The following is a 22,710-nucleotide window of genomic DNA, read 5'->3' on the forward strand; positions in this document are numbered from 1 at the left end:
CTCTTCTTCAGGTGTGGGAAAGGTTTGTACAGTCAGGGTATGACCTTACAATTCAAAAGAGCAATGGGTATGCAAGGGTCTCAGAGAATCACTACTGCTCAACCAAGCATTCAGAAATCACAGGTCAGTCCCTCCACCCCCAAATGATGAGATTAATTATTTTAACTCATGATTTTTAAGCCAATGTTGGGTTCTATTTACTTTCCTTTTGGTTCCCGAGCTTTTAGAGTGCTCCAAGTCAGCTTTTCTCTTCAACTCTGAGAGCTAGAAAGTTGCTTCAAGAAAGAAAGCTGAGATTCTCCTGTAATCCACTGACTCTTATGTGCTGGGGTTTTAAGAAAACACCATATATCATGGCACTCACAATAAAATCATGATAGTTAGCAACACCAGAGCATCATGATGAAAAAAAGAGACTCCATTAAAAAGAATACTGTGGGGCAGGAAGAACATCCCACTGTCTCTCTGAATAAACTCTGACTTCTCCAATACTCTGGCATCACATACTTTGCTTGGTAACCCTACAAAGACATCCAACAGAAAGTCACAACGATTCCTCAAAGACTTACAGCGCTATTGAATCACAGCCTTTGCTGACCATGTACTCATCATGACTTGGCACACAAAACGGGCCTCCAGCCTAATTTGTGAAGCCCAAAACGTACAAATCTCTCTCTGTGACCCTGGGCACTTTGCTCCCCTTACTCACAGCCCCCTGCCGTCTTTGGAGGTATTGCCATGCACGCCTCCAGCCCAGCCCCAGCGGTTCCCCAAATGCTAAACCCATTGGCCAGTATTCATCTGGGTAGTCACCTTCCTCGGGGCACTTGCCGGTCTCTGGACACCGGGGCCAGCTGCAGGCACAGGCAGAGCGCCTTGTGCCTTCGGGAGCGCGGAGGCCACTGCCTTGCACAGGGGCTCCCTCCTCCCTTTGCTGGGCGGGGGGGGAAGAGCTCTCTCCCCTTCCCTTGGGCTAGGTGAACCTCACCCCTTCCTCCACCTGGCAAACACCCCGCCCTGTGTGCGGGCGGGAGGGGGAGGGGGAAGAGAAGCGAAAGATTTATCTCGCCCCGCTCCGCCCCTTTCCCCCTCTCCCCGGGGGCGGGGCCCTTTCTGACATGGCGGGGCTCGAGATAGTAACGGGGGGGAGCGGTCACGTGGCGTCCTCGCAACCGCGCCGCGCGCGCGCTCTCTCCTGTGGGTGGCGCGGGGCCGGGAGGCCTAAGCGATCCCAGGGTGCTGTGCGCGGCGCGGGCTCCCTCCGCCATCCCGCTGGGAGAGACGGTCTGTGCGGAGCCCGGCCAGTGAGACGCCGCCTGCGCGCAGAGCTCCGCCGCCGAACGGACATGTTAGCGCGGAGCCCCTGAGCGGGACCGAGCCTCCCGCCTCCCGCCGCGGGCACCCGCACCAGCCGCCGCCAACATGGAGGCCGTGAACGCCTTCAACCAGGAGGTGGGAGCCGGGGAGGGGGAGGGCGGAGGGAGGCCGGGCCCGGCGGCCAGAGATCGGTTCTGGGGGTCACGAAGCCGCTATCGCGGCCGCCTGCCCCGCTGCTTCCTGCCCCGGGGCGAGGGAGAGCCGAGGCCCGGCCCAGCAGAGGCCTCCGCGGAGGCCCAGGTAGCGGCCGGCCTGCGGCCTCCCCTCGCTCCCGAGGCTGTTCGGGCCCCGTGGGTCTGACGGAGGCCGGGCGGCCCAGCGCTCCCCCGCCCCAGGAGCGGCCAGCGCCGCGTTCCTTCGGGTGAGGCCGGGGGATCCCCGCCCCCTCTCTGCCGCCCGCCCAGCGCGCGGGCCGCCCGGGAGCTGGGGCGCGCGGCCGGGCCCTCGCGCCCAGGCGTTACCCCGGGCGCGCTGCGCTGCGCCTCGCGGGGGCCGGGTGGTTCACAGCCGGGGCGCCTCCTTCCCTGCCAGGGCTGGGGGAGGACGCGACCACGTGAACGCGGGGCAGATAGCACGGGCTGGGCAGCAGCAAACGAAGGGGCTGCCCACGATCGAACAGGAACTTCTCCGTGTGCGGATACGGAGCGGCGTGTGGGGAAAGGGTCAGGTGACAAGCCCCGAAACGAAGCATGTGGCGGGTGGGGAGAGGTTGGGACCAGCCTCCTTTCATGAGGCATGGAAGGCCCTTGTGCCATCTCCGTCACTCTTTTCTTTCGGCTGCTACTGGTTGTTGCAACTCTGCCTGATCTGAAAACTCTCTAGCTGGGCAATAATATACCAGCGATTGTGTCTTCCAAATTGGACATCAAAATATGCCAGATCCTGATGTCTAAAGTTTTTATTCCCACCTAAATTTAAAATGAATGTGTAGTTGGAGCTAACTTTAAATAAAAGTTTTGGTGCACAGGATGTTCTTGCAAATCATTCTAGGTGTTAATTGTAGCGTGTGTGTTCATTGCAAGTAACCTGCTAAATGTAAGCACATCTTTAATGTAAGGTTTCCAAGACTTATTCCAGAATGTTTAATGCATTTTGAAGGTTAGTGTGCTGTGAATGGTTGCTGAACAGAAACAGGAAAAATGGCAGACTGCTCTCCTGTGACAAAGTCATGCTGTGTAAAGTTCATTCTTTGCATCTGCATGTCAGTTGCACTAGACTAGAGTATCAGTATGAACACAATTACATACCTACTTATCCTCTACGAAATAACTGACTTTGTATTTTTCTTTCTATAGTATGATTTTTCTATTCCATTCATGAGATCTTTACATTTTGAAATGATACAGATAACTCCATAGCTAAGGAGTGAATTTTGAGTGTGAGTTTTAACCAGCACTTTTAAATTGACACGTTTCTTATTTTGACACAATTGGCAGTTTGAGGGCTTTCCATTTTCCACATTTCAGGCAAGTGGTGGTGTTTTTAAACAGAAATCTACTAAGTTATATTAATTGGGGTTAGATTGCACATATTTTGTGCTTTCTATTCTTATTGGCATGTAGGACAGAAATCACCTTTACCTAGCCAAATATCAGTGGAGATACTAGCAGTGCTTACCACTTCATTCATCTCATTATATTGCTTCCTTGTACGGCTTAACTTTACTGATATTGGACAAAATGCCATTCATACAACTATACAAATTTTATTTGCTGACCCAAATGATTTAGGTAAATGTGTTAATTTAGATAACCATCAGTATCTCTTGATATTTTAAGTAATCTCATTCTGATGTATTCAAAATGGGTATGTCTTAAATAGCACATCTGGGTGCCCAAGAAATAATAAATGTATGATGCCTGACTCTGTCAATATTTTACTTCTGGATACAGAATCAAAAAGAGTACATGAAATTCTAGTAACTCTGCAGAATTTCAATTTGATAACTTATGTGAAGATGAAATTGTATTAAAACATGTACCCAGTTGAGATTTTAATATGATTTCCCTCACAGATGGCTTATTCTCTATGGTTCCAATTCTGCAGTCACTTGTGCATTTGCTTAACTTTATGCTCAATGGGATTTACTCATCTGTTCAGTTCAACATTTAGTTTCCTGGCTTTCTTTAGATGCCCACAAGAAATTAGTTTATATATTTTGAAAACTAAATAAAAAACTCAGCTCTTAATCCCTTCTCTGAACTTCGCAGTTTGACCTTTCCTCTGTATCTGTATCTGGATTGTAAACTCATTTGGGAAAACACTAAATTTTCTACAGCAGTAAGCGCATCGTTCGTGCTAAACAAACAATTATTATGCCTACTATATTTTTACTCATATTTTGAGCACATATTGCCAACTGGTGGTATTTGGTAGCCCTGTAATGTAGTGTATTACCCGTCAGATAACTAGTTTGAACCAGGTACTCCTGAAACAATGAATTAGAATTTGTGAATTTTGTTAAAGTATACAGTTTTGTAGTTAAATATATAGTGAGCATAACTAATGGGTAACATGTTGAGGTGCAAAATCCTACTAACACGTTTCTTGAGAAAACCAGTATACCAAAAAGATGACCTTGACACCCATGTGAGAAAAGCATGTAATGTTTCTTTTCCAGTGTTCGCTTTGGTTATATTTTGGTTTGGCAGTGTACGCTTAGCTTTGCTAAGTTAACTAATTTTTTTTCAAATTCGAATTGTAAAAAATTAGGGACCGGTATTGCTTATTATAGGCCTCTGCACAATAAGGCTATGTCTGCACTAGAAATGCTGCAGTGGCGCTGCTGTAGCACTTCAGAGTAGACACGTGCTACACCAACAGGAGAGGTTCTTTTGTCGCTGTAGTTAATCCACCTCCCCAAGAAGCAGCACTAGATTGATGGAAGAATTCTTCCATTGACCTAGCACTGTCTATACAGGGAGTTAAGTCGGCTTAATTATGTCACTCCGAGTGACGTAGCTGGGTCGACCTGACTTTTTAGTGTAGACTTGGCCTAAGCTTCTGTGTTCAGCTTTGCCAATGGAAGTAATATAAGAGCCAACAGACTGATAATTGTGCATTGTTATAATTTTATGATTATGTTAAGAACCAAGCGGTGTCATCACTCACTTCTACATGTGACTCGGTGGTGTACCCAAAGTCAGTAACACCCCCCAAAAATGAAGAGAATGGATATTCGGGTGGGCATTTTGTCTTTGTCTACAACTGTAGCTCAGTTCTTTATTATTGATGCATGGGCAGTTGACCAGACGATTGAATTTTTGATCTAGTATAGCAATCTTATACTAATGACAGATCTCATTTTGCAGTGTCAGTATACCTCTATCTTTTCCTTCCAATCTTTTCCCTAGTCACTCACCTGTTATCAGCTAGCATTATTTCCTTACATGAAGAAAGCAATATTATAACACAATGCTAGTTCTGCTATAATTAAGGTTAGAACAGTTTTCTGTTTAAAGCCTGACTCTTCTAAATGCTCTAAAATCCACATGGTTACTTGGATTGCCTTGTAATTTGGTTTGCTTTGTGGTGATACAGAGTAGAGTAAGTGATCCAAATTTGGGGTAATTTGATCATGGGGGATACTGAGATACAATCCCTTTCCCCCCCCCCCAAAAAACAAAAAAACAAAACAGCTTTTCTTAAGGTTGATGGAGTATGCCAACATATTTTTGTTCAGAGTCAGGGAACTGATCGTGCCCCAAATGGTCTCCATTGCAGGACATGTACTTCAGCTATTGCAGGGCATCTACTGCTCCTTGAGGGGAGCAAATTGAAAACAGTAGCAAGAGAGTTCAGCGCTCTAGTTAGGCACATGCCTAACATTCAGGCTTCCTGGCCGGCAAGTTTTCACTACAGCTGGGTAGCTAAAGCGGATATGCAGTAGCCATTGAGCCAGACCTACACCCAGCTATGTGAGTTCAAGTCTGACCTAGAGCAAAAATCTGAAAAAGGTTGTAGGCCTGTTGCAAAAGTGTGTCTGTCAGGTGTGTTTGGCGAAATGTATTGAACCAGAAAATAAATTATGCATGCACATGCTTACTGGGATGGTAGTGGGGTTTGGGAGCTGAGGAGTGGGAGGGATAGGGAAGAGGGGTTTGGAGCTGCATTGAGGGTGGCAGGGGTCAGACACTGGGAGTGGTGACATGGAGGTAGGTGGCACAGCAAGAGTGAGGGTTTAGGGTTGGGGAGGTGCGGCGTATCGATGCTTTACAATTAAGATCGAGATGATTGTTTGAGTGCTATAAAATCCACATATGTACTTGCATTGGCTTGACTTTTCCTGTGCTTCATGCGGGTGTGAGGTGGAGATAGTGAATCAAATTGGGGTCTGAAGTTCTAATGGCTCGATGGGATAACAAGCGGAGGGTGAGCTGGAAATGGTGGAGGGGCTATATGTTGCAGGGGTGTTATCCATCTCCCCCCACACACGCATCAATTTTCTCACAGGTCCTTAAGGTTACTGTAACCACTGTGTAGTAAAACTCAACTTTGGGGGGCAAATAACATGCAAGACTTCTTTCACTGGCCCTGTTAGCAGTTACGCACTTCAAACTTTTTAGAGCATGACCATTATTCCCATTCCACAATAACAAAGTGGTAGTTCCACATTGACAAAGTTTTTGTCAGTGATTTATGTCTGCGTTCAAGGTTTTAAACTTGGTACAGAAATGTGGGTTTCCTGTGTTCTGTTCCCCCAAGTCCATATTAAGAGAATTCTCTGAGAGATCCTGCACAGTATTTCCCCAGTTAGTGCAGTGGTTTATGGAAACTGATGCAGTCCTAGTTATTTTATATGTATGGAAGAGCAGGAGAGGCACAGTTGCCAATCTGATGCTAGGAGGAAAGACTAACATTGCTGTTCCTCTCTCCTGGCCATTTTGGTTCACAAGGCAATTGAAGCTCATGCCTTTGTTGCTCCTGCAGAAAGCATGTTTCCCATGTCTGCAGGGGCAATAGAGTGAAACAGACTAGGGGTTTGTCTACACTGCATCTCAGTGCAGACTATAGGGGTGTGAATTGCAGAGTACACCAAAGAGTATCTTAATGTGACCTAAAAGAAAAGGAGTACTGTGGCACCTTAGAGACTAACCAATTTATTTGAGCATAAGCTCCGATGAAGTGAGCTGTAGCTCACAAAAGCTTATGCTCAAATAAATTGGTTAGTCTCTAAGGTGCCACAAGTACTCCTTTTTCTTTTTGCGAATACAGACTAACACGGCTGCTACTCTGAAACCTGTCATTAATGTGACCTAGATATTTTTTAGTTTGCGGCAGTAGCATCCACATGGGGCAGTTAGAGCGCAACTCTGGTGCACTCTGCCGTTCATGGCCCTATAGTCCTGTATTATGGCACTGTGTAGGCATAGCCTGGGACCATGCTAGTGCTACTCTCCAGATAGCCTTAGGGGTTATTCTGAGTGCATAATCAGGAGCAGCGATGTACATTGAGGGGAGAGGGGTGTATGGGAAGAGGAGTAGAAGATATGTGCACAGTTCGAAGGGTATGGTAGTTGCAGTACATCAGAATTTTGGATTCAGCTTGGTCCTTCATTTACTGTACTGCCAGGACTGAAATTATTTCAGCAGTAAATTCATCCACAGGGGTAAGGAAGATGCTTTGCATTGCTTTAGTGGCAACTGCAGAGCAACTGAAGGAGCAGTATCAGTGTGATCCTGAAGGATCCCATTCCCTCTGAACAAGAGACAGAGAACAAGAAAGGTTGAGAATCCTGTCAGAGGCTAGCAGAAGTAAAAAATGGGGAAGTGAAGAGAAGCAACCTTCAAGGAGAGTAGGAGTCTTACGAAGGGAGAAATAAATTAATAAATTGATCTTAGGAGGCAGATAATGTTTCAGGTTTTGAGCTACTGAACTAAGTAGCTCAGACCAAAACTAAATAGTCTCCCACATACTTTTTCATTTCCATTTGAAAGTGTTTATAAAGATGTTTGCCCCAAATGAACTCCTAACTTTGTAAGTTTATCCTTCTAGTCAGCAGGAATACTTTAGTGGACTACGTCTCATGTATGCTAGACTGCCCTTGGTTTACCTTTGGACAGATTAGACTGTGGCTTCATCTTCCAAAGAATCAGTTTATGATGGTCTCTTACCCTTGGCAGCAGCTAGTAGTTGCTAAGCTTCACAGCTCACATGTCAGAGGCTGATACTAATGATGGATCCTCTGAGCCACAGCCCAAGGGCAGAAATTTTGTAGGAATTCCAACATTTCTCTTTTCTCAGTAGCTCTGGGGATTTGTGGTAGGGTAAGGACCAGGCTTCTGTCCAGCAGGTAGACCCTGGACCCATTCATTTTTTATGTTTGTCTCTAGCTAGACCTTTTCAGTCTGATAATCCAATAGTATTACTGGTACTTTGTTAGCATAAGTGTATTGTTATTTTCTTCTTTCTTTCCTTCCTCCTCCATCCCTTCCTGCAAATACTCAGTTAATTTTGCATAGGCATATGAGCAAATACCTAAAATTGTATTTGAATAACCTATAATTTTGTCATTGTAAAATAATTCTAACTGTAATTCAGATGTATTCAACACACTTGTAGAAAAAAATCTGTTCTTGGATTCCTTATGTGCTAATTTTTATGAAGACTTCTTATTTATATGTTTAGAACAAGACTATGCAAGCAGTCAAGCAAGCAACAGCATAGTACTGTATAGGAACGCATACTTTCTTTAATGTCTCAGCACCTGATAAGATGTAATGTAGTAGGTTGATTTTTATTACTAAAGGTAAAGATTTTTCAGAGGTGCTCAACACCTATATTGCTTTTTGGCTTCAGTGGAGTTGTGTGTGCTTAGTTCCTCTGAAAGTCAGGCCCTGGCTGTGCATGTAGAAAGACACTCTTCTAAGTCTTAGGGTATGTCTACACTACGAAATTAGGTCGATTTTATAAAAGTCGATTTTTAGAAATTGATTTTATACAGTCTATTGTTTATGTCCCCACTAAGCGCATTAAGTTGGCAGAGTGGGTTCTCAATACCGTGGCTAGCTATCCCACAGTTCCCGCAGTCTCCACTGCCCGTTGGCTTTCTGGGTTAAGCTCCCAATGCCTGATGGGGCAAAAACATTGTTACGGATGGTTTTGGATACATGTCGTCAGTTGTCCTTCCCTCCCTCTGTGAAAGCAACGGCAGACAATCGTTTTGCGCCTTTTTTCCTGAGTTACCCGTGCAGATGCCATACCCCGGCAAGCATGGAGCCCGCTCAGCTCACCGCTGCTGTTGTGAGCATTGTAAACACCTCGCACATTATCCTGGAGTATGTGCAGAACTGGGCTAGGAGACGCCAGCACGAGGACGATTATGTTGAGGACATAGACACAGACGTTCCTGAAAGCACGGGCTGTGGCAATTGGGACATCATGGCAGCAGTGGGGCTGGTTGATACAGTGGAACACCGATTCTGGGCCCGGCAAACAAGCACAGACAGGTGGGACCACATAGTGTTGCAGGTATGGGATGAGTCACAATGGCTGCGAAACTTTCGCATGTGTAAGGCCACTTTCCTTGAACTTTGTGAGTTGCTTTCCCCCGCCCTCAAGCACAGGAATACCAAGATGAGAGCTGCCCTGACAGTCGAGAAGTGAGTGGCGATAGCCCTGTGGAAGCTTGCAACGCCTGACTGCTACCGATCAGTCGGGAATCAGTTTGGAGTGGGCAAGTCTACTGTAGGGACTGCTGTGATCCAAGTAGCCAATGCAGTCACTGATGATCTGCTATCAAGGGTAGTGACTCTAGGAAATGTGCAGGTCATAGTAGATGGCTTTGCTGCATGGGGTTCCCTAACTGTGGTGGGGCAATAGACGGAACGCATATCCCCATCTTGGCTCCGGACCACCTTGCCAACCAGTATGTAAACCGCAAGGGGTACTTCTCAGTGGTGTGCAAGCACTGGTGGATCACGAGGGATGTTTCACTGACATCAACGTGGGATGGCCAGGAAAGGTGCATGACGCTCGCATCTTTAGGAACTCTGGGCTGTTTGAGCAGTTGCAAGAAGGGACTTACTTCCCAGACCAGAAAATTACCATTGGGGATGTTGAAATGCCAATAGTTATCCTTGGGGACCCAGCCTACCCCTTGCTCCCATGGCTCATGAAGCCATACACAGGCAGTCTGGACAGTAGTAAGGAGCAGTTCAACTATAGGCTGAGCAAGTGCAGAATGGTGGTAGAATGTGCCTTTGGACATTTAAAAGTTCGCTGGCGCTGTTTGCTGACTAGTTTAGACCTCAGCACAACCAACATTTCCATTGTTATTGCTGCTTTCTATGTGCTCCATAATATCTATGAGAGTAAGGGGGAGATGTTTATGGCAAGCTGGGAGGTTGAAGCAAATCACCTGGCAGCCGATTTTGAGCAGCCAGACACCAGGGCAATTAGAAGAGCACAGCCAGGCACGCTGCACATCAGAGAGGCTTTGAAAACCAGTTTCATGACAGGCCAGGCTACAGTGTGACAGTTGAGTGTGTTTCTCCTTGCTACAAACCTGCCCCTTTGTTGATTTTAATTGCCTGTAAGCCAACCACCCTCCCCCCCTTCGATCACAGCTGGCAAAGGAAATAAAGTAACTATTGTTTTGAAACCATGCATTCTTTCTTTATTAATTTAAAAAAAAAAAGTGAGAACTGACGGTAGCCCGGGTGGAGTGGGGTGCAGGAGGAGGGAAGGACAGGGCCACCTTGCTTATTGTAGCCACACTACAAATAAAAATTGTTTGAATGATAGCCTTCTGTTGCTTGGGCCATCCTCTGGAGTGGAGTGGCTAGGTGCCCGAAGTCTCCCGCGGCTCCCCCCCTTCCCCCTGTGTTCTTGGGTGTCTGGGTGAGGAGTATATGGAACTTGGGGAGGAGGGCAGTCGGTTATACAATGGATGCAGTCGGGGGCTGTGCTCTTGTTGGCTTTCCTCCAGCTCCAGCAGACGCTTCATCATGTCCCTTTGCTCCCCCATTAGCCTCAGCATCGCCTCCTGCCTCTGCTCTTTGCGCTCACTTAATGCTTTCTTGGCGTCTGCCACTGAATGCCTCCATGTATTAAGCTGTGCCCTATCAGTGCGGGAGATCTGCATGAGCTCAGAAAACATGTCATTGCGACTGTGTTTTTTTCACCTTCTAATCTGCGATAACCTCGGACAGAGATGATAGGGGGAACATAGAAACATTTGCATCTGGGGGGAGATAAAAAGGGAGAGTAAAATTTAAGATGATACATTTCTGAGAACAAAAGGGAGACTCTTTCACAGTGAATCAGTCAATTCATAGCAGACAGCACATGTGCTTTAGGTACAAGGTCGCATTTTGCGTTTTATATTGAGCGCCTGCCTGTATGGTGACACATCACACACGGCTGGGCAACAGAATTCGGTTTCCAGGCAGCCATGGTAAGCCTTTTGGGACACGTGGTTGGCTTCTTACGCCTTCATAACATGTGGGAATGGTTTCAGACTGCAGCGCCATCCTTTCCTATAGCAAGCAATGCTGGTTGGGCTTCACATTTAAAAGGAGGGGCTGCGGTTTTCAGGTGCATATGCAGCACACACCTCCCCCCAGCTGCCGCATGGCTGTTCTCTGAGATGAGCCCTTCACCCCTCCCACCTGCTGATTCTCCAGGATGATCCCTTTTAGCCAAGTGCAAAAAACCCAGCATGAACAGGGTCGTTTTACTATTCCCTTACAAAAATTCCCCTATTTCAACCAAGTGACCATGAATGATCTCATTCTCCTGAGGCTAACAGAGAAAGATATAGACCGAATGTTGCTTGAATGCAAACCCAGGACCATTCACTGCCATGCTTTGTGCTGCAATGATTCTAGGCTACTTGCTACTGGCTTGGCTTGGTAAAGTGTCCTACTGTGCAGGATGAAATAAGACAGCCCTCCCCAGAAACCTTCTGCAAAGGCTTTCAGAGTACCTCCAGGAGAGCTTCATGGAGATGTCCCTGGAGGATTGCCGCTCCACCCCAGGCACGTTAGCAGACTTTTCCAGTAGCTGTACTGGCCGTGAATGCACCCCAATTCTTCAGGGCAAATCAGACATTAAACACTATTGTTTTTAAACCCTGTACTGTAGTTAAAAACGTGCACTCACCAGACCTGCCTTCTCTTGAGGGTTGGGGATCCCGCCTTGGGAGGGTATTGGCTCCAGGGTGATGAAAAGGTCCTGGCTGCTGGGGAGAACGGATTCACCACTTGCCTGCTGCTCATCCTCATCCACAAAATCCTCCTCCCTGTTGCGTGAGACTCCCCCTTGCAGGTGTCCATGGACAGTGGTGGGGTAGTGGTAGGGTTCCCCCCCCAAGAATGCCATGCAGCTGATCATAGAAGTGTCATGTATGGGGCTCTGACCCAGAGCAACCATTTGCTTCCTTTGTCTTTTGGTAGGCTTGTCTGAGCTCCTTAACTTTCATGCGACACTGCTGTGTGTCCCTGTTGTAGCCTCTGTCCACCATGCCCTGTGCGATTTTGGCATATATGTTTGTATTTCTTCTTTTTGATTAGAGTTTGGCCTGCACAAATTCTTCTCCCCGTACAGCAATCAGATCCAGTGTCTCTCTTTTGGTCCATGCTGGGGCTCGTTTGCGATTCTGGGGGGACTGCATGGTCACCTCTGCTGCTGAGCTCGCCACGCTGACCAAACAGGAAATGAAATTCAAAATTTCCTGTGCACCTGGCTAGTGCATCAGAGTTCAAAGTGCTGTCCAGAGAGGTCACATTGGAGCACTCTGGGACAGCTCCGGGAGGCCAATACTGTTGAATTGCTTCTGCAGTACCCCAAATTCGACCCAGCAAGGTTGATTTTAGTGCTACTCCCCTCACCGGGGAGGAGTACAGAAGTCGATTTTAAGAGCCCTTTAGGTCGACGGAACGGGGTTGGTAGTGTAGATGCATTCATTTTAAAATCGACCTAACGCAGCTAAATTCTACCTAACCCCATAGTGTAGACAAGAGCTTAATGCCAGATGCCCAGTTTTCAGCATTTGCTGTTGGCCAATTAAGTAACTGATGTTGATGTGAAGAACTATTAACTCAGAAGTTTGAGACTTGTCACATCAGACACAGATCTCTTTTTCTGAAAAGTGGGTAATTGTTTGAGCTCCTTAAAGCAGTTTGCAAACCTTCACAGCTTCATGTTTGTGTGCCATGGTATTTAATATGGGTGGAAGCTACTGAACCTGAACAGGGTTCTGTTCAATAGTATCACAAAACTTATATTTCTCACATTTGGTATTTCCCAGAAGATATAGATATATGTGGTACTTGTATTTTTTAAAGATCATGCCCAGCCCAAAATATATATTTTTTTCTTGTCTTTGCAGACTTCAGTTTAAAAACATTCATTGTTTACCACTATCCTTTGCCCTAACTTCATATGAGGATATTTGGTATTTCTTCCTCTGTTGTTCCTTGTCAAAATATAAAAAAAGTGGACTAGCTTTATCATTGTTTCTGGAATTGCCCCCCACTTCCTTGCTCTTCGATATTCGGTTGTAGTTGATGTACTCGTCTGTGTGGGGAAGACAGCTTTCAAAGTCTGCTTCGTTATATTTCCTTGATGAGTTGCCTTAAAATAAAACTTCCTTGTGCTAGAGAAGGTGATTTGGAATTTGTGGGTAAGTGGCAGTATACATGGACTATGGAAGACCTGCTTTTGGAGAAATTTTTTTCAACATGTTTGTTGGAAAACTTAGACTCATTTAGGAACATTTTTTGATAGTCTGCTGAAGATATCTATATGTTGGACTGTTTTCTTTTGGCCCTAAACAAGGCTTGAAAAAAATCACCAGAAACTTAGTAGCCAGTAGTGAATATCAAAGTGGGGGTGGAGGGTTCAAAGGCAATATCCTGTTGACAAAGGCCAGCTGCTGGTGTTTAAGGCCTTATCTACACTGCGGAATTGTCAGCAAAAGTTATGTCGCTTTAATTAAACCGCTGTCGCTTGTCCACACTGTGCTCCTTATGTCGGCAGAGCACATCCACACTAGCAGCTCTTAGAATCATAGAACTGGAAGGGACCTTGAGAGGTCATCTAGTCCAATCCCCTGCACTCGTGGCAGGGCCAAGTATTATCTAGACCAGGGATCAGCAACCTTTGGCACGTGGCTATCAGGGAGATCCGCTGGCAAGCCGGGACCATTTGTTTACCTGCAGCTCCCACTGGCCACGGTTCACTGTTCCAGGACAGTGGGGACTGCGGGAATCACTGGCTGTCACTGTAGCGTCCGCAGGTAAACAAACTGTCCTGTCTGATCCCTGATCTAGACCATCCCTTACTGGTGTTTGTCCAAGCCGCTCTTTAAAATCCCCAATGATGGAGATTCTACACTCTCCCTAGGCAATTTATTCCAGTGCTTAACCACTCTGACAGGAAGTTTTTTCTAATGTCCAACCTAAACCGCCCTTGCTGCAATTTAAGCCCACTGTTGCTTGTCCTATCCAGAGGTTAAAAAGAACAATTTTTCTCCGTCCTCCTTGTAACAACCTTTTTATGTGCTTGAAAACTGTTATCATGTTCCCTCTCAGTCTTCTCTTCTCCAGACTAAACAAACTCAGTTTTTTCAGTCTTTCCTCATAGGTTATGTTTTCTAGACCTTTAATCATTTTTGTTGCTCTTCTCTGGACCTACTCCAATTTGTCCACATCTTTCTTGAAATGTGGCGCCCAGAACTGGACACAATACTCCAGTTGATGCCTAATCAGCGCAGAGTAGAATGGAAGAATTACTTTTCGTGTCTTGCTTACAATACTCCTACTAATATATCCCAGAATGATGTTTGCTTTTTTTTGCAACAGCATTACACTGTTGACTCATTTTTCTTGTGATCCACTATGAACCCCAGATCCCTTTCCGCAGTACTCCTTCCTAGGCAGTCATTTCCCATTTTTATGTGTGCAACTGATTGTTCCTTCCTAAGTGGAATACTTTGCATTTTTCCTTACTGAATTTCATGCTATTTTCTTCAGACCATTTCTCCAGTTTGTCCAGACCATTTTGAATTTTAATCCTGTCCTCCAAGGCACTTGCAACCCCTCCCAGCTTGGTATCGTCTACAAACTTTGTAAGTGTACTGTCTGTGCCATTATCTAAATCATTGATGATGAAGATATTGAACAGAACTGGACCCAGAACTGATCCCTGCGGGACCCCACTTGTTATGCCCTTCCAGTATGACCGTGAACCATTGATAACTACTCCCTGGGAACGATTTTCCAACCAGTTATGCACCCACCTTATAGTAGCTCCATCTAGGTTGTATTTCCTTAGTTTGTTTATGAGAAGGTCATGTGAGACAGTATCGAAAGCCTTACTAAAGTCAAGATATACCACATCTACCGCTTCCCCCATATACGAGGCTTGTTAAGCTGTCAAAGAAAGCTATCAGGTTGGTTTGACACAATTTGTTCTTGACAAATCTATGCTGACTGTTATCTTATTATCTTCTAGATGTTTGCAAATTGATTGCTTAATTATTTGCTTCATTATCTTTCCAGATACAGAAGTTAAGCTGACAGGTCTGTAATTCCCCGGGTTGTCCTTATTTCCCTTTTTATGGATGGGCACTATATTTGCCCTTTTCCAGTCTTCTGGAATGTCTCACGTCTTCCATGACTTTTCAAAGATAATTGCGAATGGCTCAGATATCTCCTCAGTCAGCTCCTTGAGTATTCTAGGATGCATTTCATCAGGCCCTGGTGATTTGAAGACATCTAACTTGTCTACCTCATTTTTGACTTGTTCTTTCCCTGTTTTAGACTCTGATCCTACCTCATTTTCACTGGCATTTACTATGTTAGACGTCCAATCACCACCAGCCTTCTTGCTGAAAACCGAAAGAAAGAAGTAATTAAGGACCTCTGCCATTTACACATTTTCTGTTATTGTCTTTCCCCCCTCATTGAGTAACGAGCCTACTCTGTCCTTGGTCTTCCTCTTGCTTCTAATGTATTTGTAGAATATTTTCTTGTTTCCTTTTATTCCCTACCTAGTTTGATCTCTTTGTGTGTGTTGGCTTTTCTGATTTTGTCCCTACATACTTGTGGTGTTTGTTTTTTATATTCATTCTTTGTAATTTGACCAAATTTCCACTTTTTGTAGGACTCTTTTGAGTTTTAGATCATTGAAGATCTCCTAGTTAAGCCAGGGTGGTCTCTTGCCATACTTCCTATTTTTCCTGTGCAGTGGGATAGTTTGCTCTTGTGCCCTTAATAATGTCTCTTTGAAAAACTATCAGCGTCTTCGGTTGTTTTTCCCCTTAGACTTGCTTCCCATGGGATTTTATCTACCAGCTCCCTGAGTTTGTGAAAGTCTGTGTTCTTGAAATCCATTGTCTTTATTGTGCTCTTCTCCCTCCTACCATTCCTTAGAATCATGAACTCTACCATTTCATGATCACTCTCATCTAAGTTGCCTTCCACTTTCAAATTCTCAACCAGTTCCTCCCTATTTGTCAAAATCAAATCTAGAACACCCTCCCCCCAGTAGCTTTCTTCACCTTCTGAAATAAAAAATTGTTTCAATACATTCCAAGAACTTGTTGGATAATCTGTGGCCTGCTATGTTATTTTCCCAACAGATGTCTGGGTAGTTGAAGTCCTCCATCACCAAGTCCTGTGCTTTAGATGATTTTGTTAGCTGTTTAAGAAAAGCATCATCCACCTCTTCTTTCTGGTTTGGTGGTCTGTCGTAGACGCTATCATGACAGCACCCTTGTTTTTTACCCCTTTTATCCTTACCCAGAGACTTTCAACAGGTCTGTCTCCTATTTCTATCTCAACCTCAGTCCAAGTGTATACATTTTTTAATACATAAGGCAACACCTCCTCCCTTTTTCTCCTGCCTGTCCTTACTGAGTAAGCTGTATCCTTCTATACCAATATTCTAATCATGAGTACTATCCCACCAAGTCTCCGGGATGCCAGCTATGTCATAGTTTTGTTTATTTACTAGCATTTCGAGTTCTTCCTGCTTATTCCCCATACTTCTCACATTAGTATACAGACATCTAAGATACTGATTTGATTTCCCCCCTCCCCTTTCTGTGTTGTCTCTCCCTTATTTATGTTGTAACAGCCCATGCTCCCCCCATTCTGACCCTTCTCTCAGGTCTCCATGTTTTTGACTTACCTGTGGGCTTTGGTCACCTGCCCCTGTTGAACCTAGTTTAAAGCCCTCCTCACTATGTTAGCCAGTCTGTAGCCAAATATGCTCTTCCCTTCTTTGATAGGTGGACCCCATCTCTGCTTAGCAGTCCTTCTTCCTGGAACAGCATCCCGTGGTCAAGGAAGCTGAAGCCCTCCTGGCGACACCATCCTTGCAGCTAGGCATTCACCTCCAGGATGCATCTGTCTCTGCTGAGGCCCCTACCCTTGACTGGAAGGACTGGAGAGAACACCACCTGTGGTCCCAGCTCCCTCACCCTTACTCCCAGAGCCCTGTAGTCACTTCTGATCTGCTGAGGGTCATACCTCGCAGTATCATTAGTGCCCACAAGGAGTAGCAGCATGGGGTAGTAGGCGGAGGGCTGGATGATCCTTGACAATCCCTCCATAACCTCTCTGATACGGGCCCCTGGCAGGCAGCAAATCTCCGGGGATGCCATGTGATCCTCCCAGCCTTGGGGGTACATGGCTTCTCCTCTTCAACCTTTGGAGGTGATTCCTCATCACTCGTTGCCAGGGCAGCATAACGGTTCTCCATCTCCATAGTGAGTGGGTTGGGAGTAGGAGTGGAGCACTGCCTGCTGCCAGAAGTAACCAGCAGCCAGTGTCCTCCCTGTACCAGAGCCTTATCCTCCTCCCCTGGTGGCATGACAGCAGTCCTCACTAGCTAGATAGCGACTCCAGCCTTGGAAGTCTCCATATGAATACCGTCAATGAATTCCTTGTTTCATGGATGCTCAGCCTACCCACCTCCTCCTGTAGCTCTTCCACCTGCTTGCTGAGAGATTCCACCAGCAGGCACCTCTCACACTGGATGGTCCCTCCAGCCTGGCTTTCTGAGAGTGGGAAATGCAGGCCACAGTCTGAAAATCCACACCAGAATCTGGGTAGAGGCATCCATGGTTAGGTTCTCTGTCTGGATACAGGCACAGGTGGAAGAGACAGGAGCAGTGTTGGCACTGGTGATGCGGCCCTTCCTAACCATAATGATTATATTATGACTCCCTCTCTCCCCTTGGTCGCTTAGCCTCTGGCTTTTAAGGCCTTCCCTCCAACGTCAGACCTACCTCCTCGTTAATCATATAGAGGGAGGATGATCACAAGGCTGATCAAGGATGCTTAAGGAACAAAGGCTCAAACTGTCCCCAAACACACAATCCCATTTGACCCAGTTGACCATGTAACTGAAATAACCTGAAAGAAAAAGAAAAACACACACAGCTAAACAAACTCACTCACTCCAAGGTTAGCACTCACACCTTGTTCGTTCAGCAGGGGGATCTCCTTCACCCTCTCTCAAACTCCCCTGTTCGCTAGCATCGCTCTTGCATCAACACAGAGAGCAGTGCTTTGTGGGTAGCTATCCCACCGTGCAACTGGCCACAGGGTGCTTTGGGGCCTTATGGGGCAGGTACAGCGTCACATAATGCAGGGTTCTCAGTCATGTTTCTATGGGCATCCTACTAGATTGTGAGCTGCTTTTCAACTGAAGGTGGGTGGGTGTGTTGGGGGAAGAGACAAAAACAAAGTGGGTGTGTTGGTATGCTGTCTCTTTAAGTTCAGACAGCAGCTTGAGCAGTCTCTCCACCCACCCTCCCTCCCCCCAACAGCAGCCCGTACTGCCCACCTGCTGGTGAGAGCAACCTTCCACATTAATGGTTCTGATTCTTCCTAGTTCTAATAATAATAGCCCACCTTAATTGATTTGTCTCATTAGAGTTGGTATGGCAACACCCATTTTTTCATCTTCTCTGTATATATCTATCTATCTTCCTCCTGTATTTTCTACTGCATGCATCTGATGAAGTGGGCTTTAGCCCACGAAAGCTTATGCCCAAATAAATTTGTTAGTCTCTAAGGTGCCACAAGTACTCCTCATATATTTTAAAAACACTGAAATCAGCAGAATTCAGGAGCAGGTGTATAATATCTCAATCCTCCATGGTCTTCAGGCTGACAATATCCCTTTTAAAATAAAGTAGCTTCATTTTACTTCTGTCTTCACCTTGACTTTTTTTTCCCTCAACATCTTAGATGACAGGGGTGTTTTTTTTGTTACTCAGTTCCCTCCCCAGTGCCTCAACTTAATTCTAGTGTGGCTTTGATTTGCCAAACTGAGTATCTGTGGCTCCAAGCAAATATGCTAAGAGGAGAATTTGGCTCCACCTCTCATTTCTTTAGTCTATGAGGTCAGTAGCTGAGGATGGGGTTGGGAAACAGCTATGAAACCTAAAGTGTGATCCACATAGAATATGGTTGGTTCCACTGCAGAGTGAGGAAGGAGGAAAATCTACAGTTTTAGGTCTAGTTGCCTGGGGGAGAGGATTGTAGGAAAAGATCCCTGTTCTGAGGTAGTCAATTTAAAGTACAGTAACTCCTCACTTAAAGTCGTCCCAGTTAAGTTGTTTCGTTGTTACGTTGCTGATCAATTAGGGAACATGCTTGTTTAAAGTTGTGCAATGCTCCCTCATAACGTTGTTTGGCAGCCGCCTGCTTTGTCCACTGCAGGAAGAGCAGCCTGTTGGAGCTAGCTGGTGGGGGCTTGGAACCAGGGTGGACCAGCAGCCCCCCTATCAGCTCCGCACTCCCCCAAGTTCCCTGTGCAGCAGTTGCCCAGCAGGCTATCAATTGCCGGCAGTTCAGCTGTCCCTCCCCCCACTGCCATGTGCTGCTCCTGCCCTCTGCCTTGGAGCTGCTCCCCGAGCCTCCTGCTTGCTGTGTGGGGGTGGCGGGGAGGGGGGTAATGTCAGAGTGTCCCCCTCCCCCTTGCTCCTGCACCCTGCTTACCCCATCTCCATAGAGCAGGGGGACACAGGACAGGGCTCAGGACAGAGGGAGCTTTCTGGCTGCAGCTGTGGTCTCAGCTTGCTGATTAACTTAACAAGGCAGTGTACTTAAGAGTGGGTCAGCATACTTAAAGGGGAAATGTGCATCATACACACACACACACACACACACTCTGTCTCTGTCCACCATGCTATCTCCCCTCCCTCCATTCCTGCTGCCTTTTAGAGTGTGAGGCTACATTAACAATGAGTTAACCCCATGAGGGCTCAGCCAATTGCTAGTTCATCATTTAGCAGAAAGGCATTCCCTGGGAAATATCCCACCCTCTGACTCCTCCACCTCAACCAAGCCATCATTGCTGTGTACAGTATTAAATTGTTTGTTTAAAACTTATTGTGCGTGTGTGTGTGTGTGTGTATATATGTATATAAATATATAGTCTTGTCTGGCAAAAAAAAAAATTTCCCTGGAACATAACCCCCCTCATTTACATTAATTCTTATGGGGAAATTGGAGTCACTTAACATTGTTTTGCTTAAAGTTGCATTTTTCAGGAACATAACTACAACGTTAAGTGAGGAGTTGCTGTACTCTCTAAAGCTTTAAATTGATGTCTTTTTGGCTAATTGTATCAAATATGCATTGCCATAAAAATAAAAACTGAAGTTTTTACGTGGTTATCCAAGTGCAGTTTCTTAAACTGATTAAGATGTTGAATTTTTAAGACACTTTTCAAATTGAGAAATTTGACATTTTTTGTAGGTAATTTTATTGGAATGATGCTCTTCTCTACTGATTTGTGACAATACAGCTTTTCTGCATGTACCCTGATTTGGGTTCAACTTATATAACAAAAGATCCAAAGTCTAGTGGGACATTCCCACTCACATATATGGAAAGGACATAAACCTTACTGTAACACATCTGTGTTGTAACACTGAGATTTTGCTCCAAAACAAATTTAAAGGGATACTAACAAGGTTGGTAAACACACAATTTGATTTTTTTTCTTTAAAATGTGGTTTTGCCACATTTTTATTTAACTTCCACAGTTTAGCAATCACAATGAACTCTAAAATTGCAAATCACCCTGTTTATTTTAATGAGGTATGTGAAAATCCTTAGGGAAGGAAACAAATTTTAGTTTATTCCATCCCAATGGCTAGTTACAAATTGTAAGTGCAGTTTTGTTTTTTTAAATAGCTTGTCTTCATTAATTTAGACTTGCATTTAAATTTGATCCATATCTTTCCACCCCAACTTTCCCCATGTATGCACTTTCAGAGTCCCCTTTGGGAATATTGCTTTTGGTGTCCTCATCACTTTCACTCTGTTCGTGCTGTCTGCAGCAACACAGGCAGTATTCCCAAGTCCTCTGCCCAGCCCTGCTTTTCTCAAGGCCCTTCTTCATTTTTCTTTCTCATGGATTATTTTACTAGGCCTCAATTCCTGCTTCTCTTGCTCCTCAGATAATGGCCCCATGTTACCAACTCCTACCTCATATACTGCTTCATATTTGGTTTCCCACTTCCTACCCGCTGTGTGCTTGCCTGCTTCTTGGATCCTTCTCTGGTTCCTAGCTGTATCACATCAATCTCTAGAAGCAGTCTCCTGATCTTTGGTACTGGCTCCTGCCTCTTCTTGGTCCATGGCTACCTTCTGCACTCCCAGAGTTCCTTGTTTTTTTATTACACTCCTGAAATAACCGCTGTTCCTGAGGACAGTGTCTTGATGCAGGCTTCTTTTGCACTCATGATGGGAGGCTGGTTGCTTTCTCGGCTGGAACAACTCCTCCTTGGTCTGTGGGAAGGAAGAGGTGGCTCCTTGTAACAACACTGGCTCCTTGTACTCGTTTTTTTTTTTCCTTCTGTCAGCCTCCCGGCCACAGCTGCCTCAAGGGAGTAGAATCTGCTCTTAGTGTTATACCAGGAAGGGCAGGTGTGAGGATCACAGTTTAGAAATCTCCATGCTAATGGTTACTTTCTTTCAATATTTTCATGTTAAAATTCAGGAGAATTAGTGTTGGCATTCTCTTTGTTCACCTGACAGTGACTTCAAAGAAGGAATGTGTAATAATTTCGCAAAAAAGAGAATGAGCTTCAAAATAATAAAGGGAAGGAACACATTCATCATGTGACGCTAACTAGCAGGTGACATGAAATGTTTAGTTAGCCATACTAATTCTTCCCGGCAGCCAGAGATGGATGCTCGCTTGGAGTGTATCTGTTGGTTTGAAATGTTGACTGGTTAAAGCCAATCTGGAGCTGGAATTTGCTGTGTGTGGAAGGGTCATCCAAACTCCTGGGTTAAAAATTATCTGGCTCAAAGGGTTGATGATAACACAGAGAGAATGGATTCAACAGCTGTATGTGGTGGCTGGCTCTTCTTCTAGCTCCTGAAGGAAGATACTGTTGAAAGAAAATAGATTCCTAGTCCAGAAAGTAGTTAAGGAAACAAACATGTACTTGTTTGTTCTTCCTGTATTCAGTTATTGACAATGTTGGGTTTTTTTTGTTTTGGTAGCTATGCTGAAAGCTTGGTGGTTGTTTTCTGTGCCTGCACGTATTTAGTCCATAATTTTGTTAGTTATTTAACTAAACCTATTTACTTTTGTTTTTTCTTTCCCTCAGTAATTGGAAAGAGAGGAGAAATCTGTCAGCCTCTTAAATCAGGGCTATTAAACATCTTACCAGGATCTCAGACTTTAACAATTATACTAGAAAAAAGGGCTAATATGGTGGCTACAATTCTATTTTGGATTAAACTGTCCAAAAGAGAATTCTCCTTGTTCCTTTGTTGTGTTTGTCTAATGGGTTCTTATTGGAGATGATGATCCTGATATCAGGCCTTTTTAACTGATATTTCCTAGGTCCTGATTCCTGTATTACACAGCCCTGAGGAACAGAATCATTTCTATAATAGCTCATTTATTTTCTTTCTTTTTTAAATATAGCTGTATTTTTTACCTTGAACTCTCCCATGTGTATAGGATATTTTGAGACTTGCAGGTTTTTTGATTACAGGAATCATGTCAATTTCATACTGTTGCCATAGTAAGCAGCAACTTAAGGGCCTGTCTTCATTGCCCCATAGTTCAGACTAAGGGGATGTGACTAGCAGGGCACACCAGAGTGCTGTGCTATAATTCCTCTGTGTGGGGTGCTGCGGATGTGAACTTGCAGGCTCTGAGTTTGGACATCCAACCTCAAGACAGTATAAGTTTGTGTACAGACGGGGGAGTTAAGTGCAGCACTTTGGTGTGCTCTGATATTCATATCCCCTTAGTCTGAACTCTGGGATACTGTAAACATGCCTTTTAAATAGCAAGGGCAGTGTAGGGAAGGAGCAGCAAACATTCATTTTAATAGACTG

At 45.1% G+C, this 22,710-nt stretch overlaps 1 protein-coding gene across 2 annotated transcripts in view; it reads left to right on the top strand.

Annotated features, from left to right (window-relative positions):
- Positions 1-1,169: 1,169 nt before the first annotated feature.
- SCAF4 (SR-related CTD associated factor 4) overlaps positions 1,170-22,710 on the top strand; it is a 76,163-nt gene continuing 54,622 nt past the window's right edge. Inside the window, exon 1 of one of the 2 annotated variants that reach the window (XM_073362386.1) lies at positions 1,170-1,452. In XM_073362386.1, coding sequence (XP_073218487.1) covers positions 1,423-1,452 — 30 coding nt within the window. In that variant the 5' untranslated portion in view covers positions 1,170-1,422. The remainder of the gene's footprint in view (positions 1,453-22,710) is intronic. The other variant, XM_073362398.1, reaches the window with a different exon arrangement.

This window comes from Lepidochelys kempii, chromosome 1, assembly GCF_965140265.1.
Source record: "Lepidochelys kempii isolate rLepKem1 chromosome 1, rLepKem1.hap2, whole genome shotgun sequence".
Taxonomy (NCBI): domain Eukaryota; kingdom Metazoa; phylum Chordata; order Testudines; family Cheloniidae; genus Lepidochelys; species Lepidochelys kempii.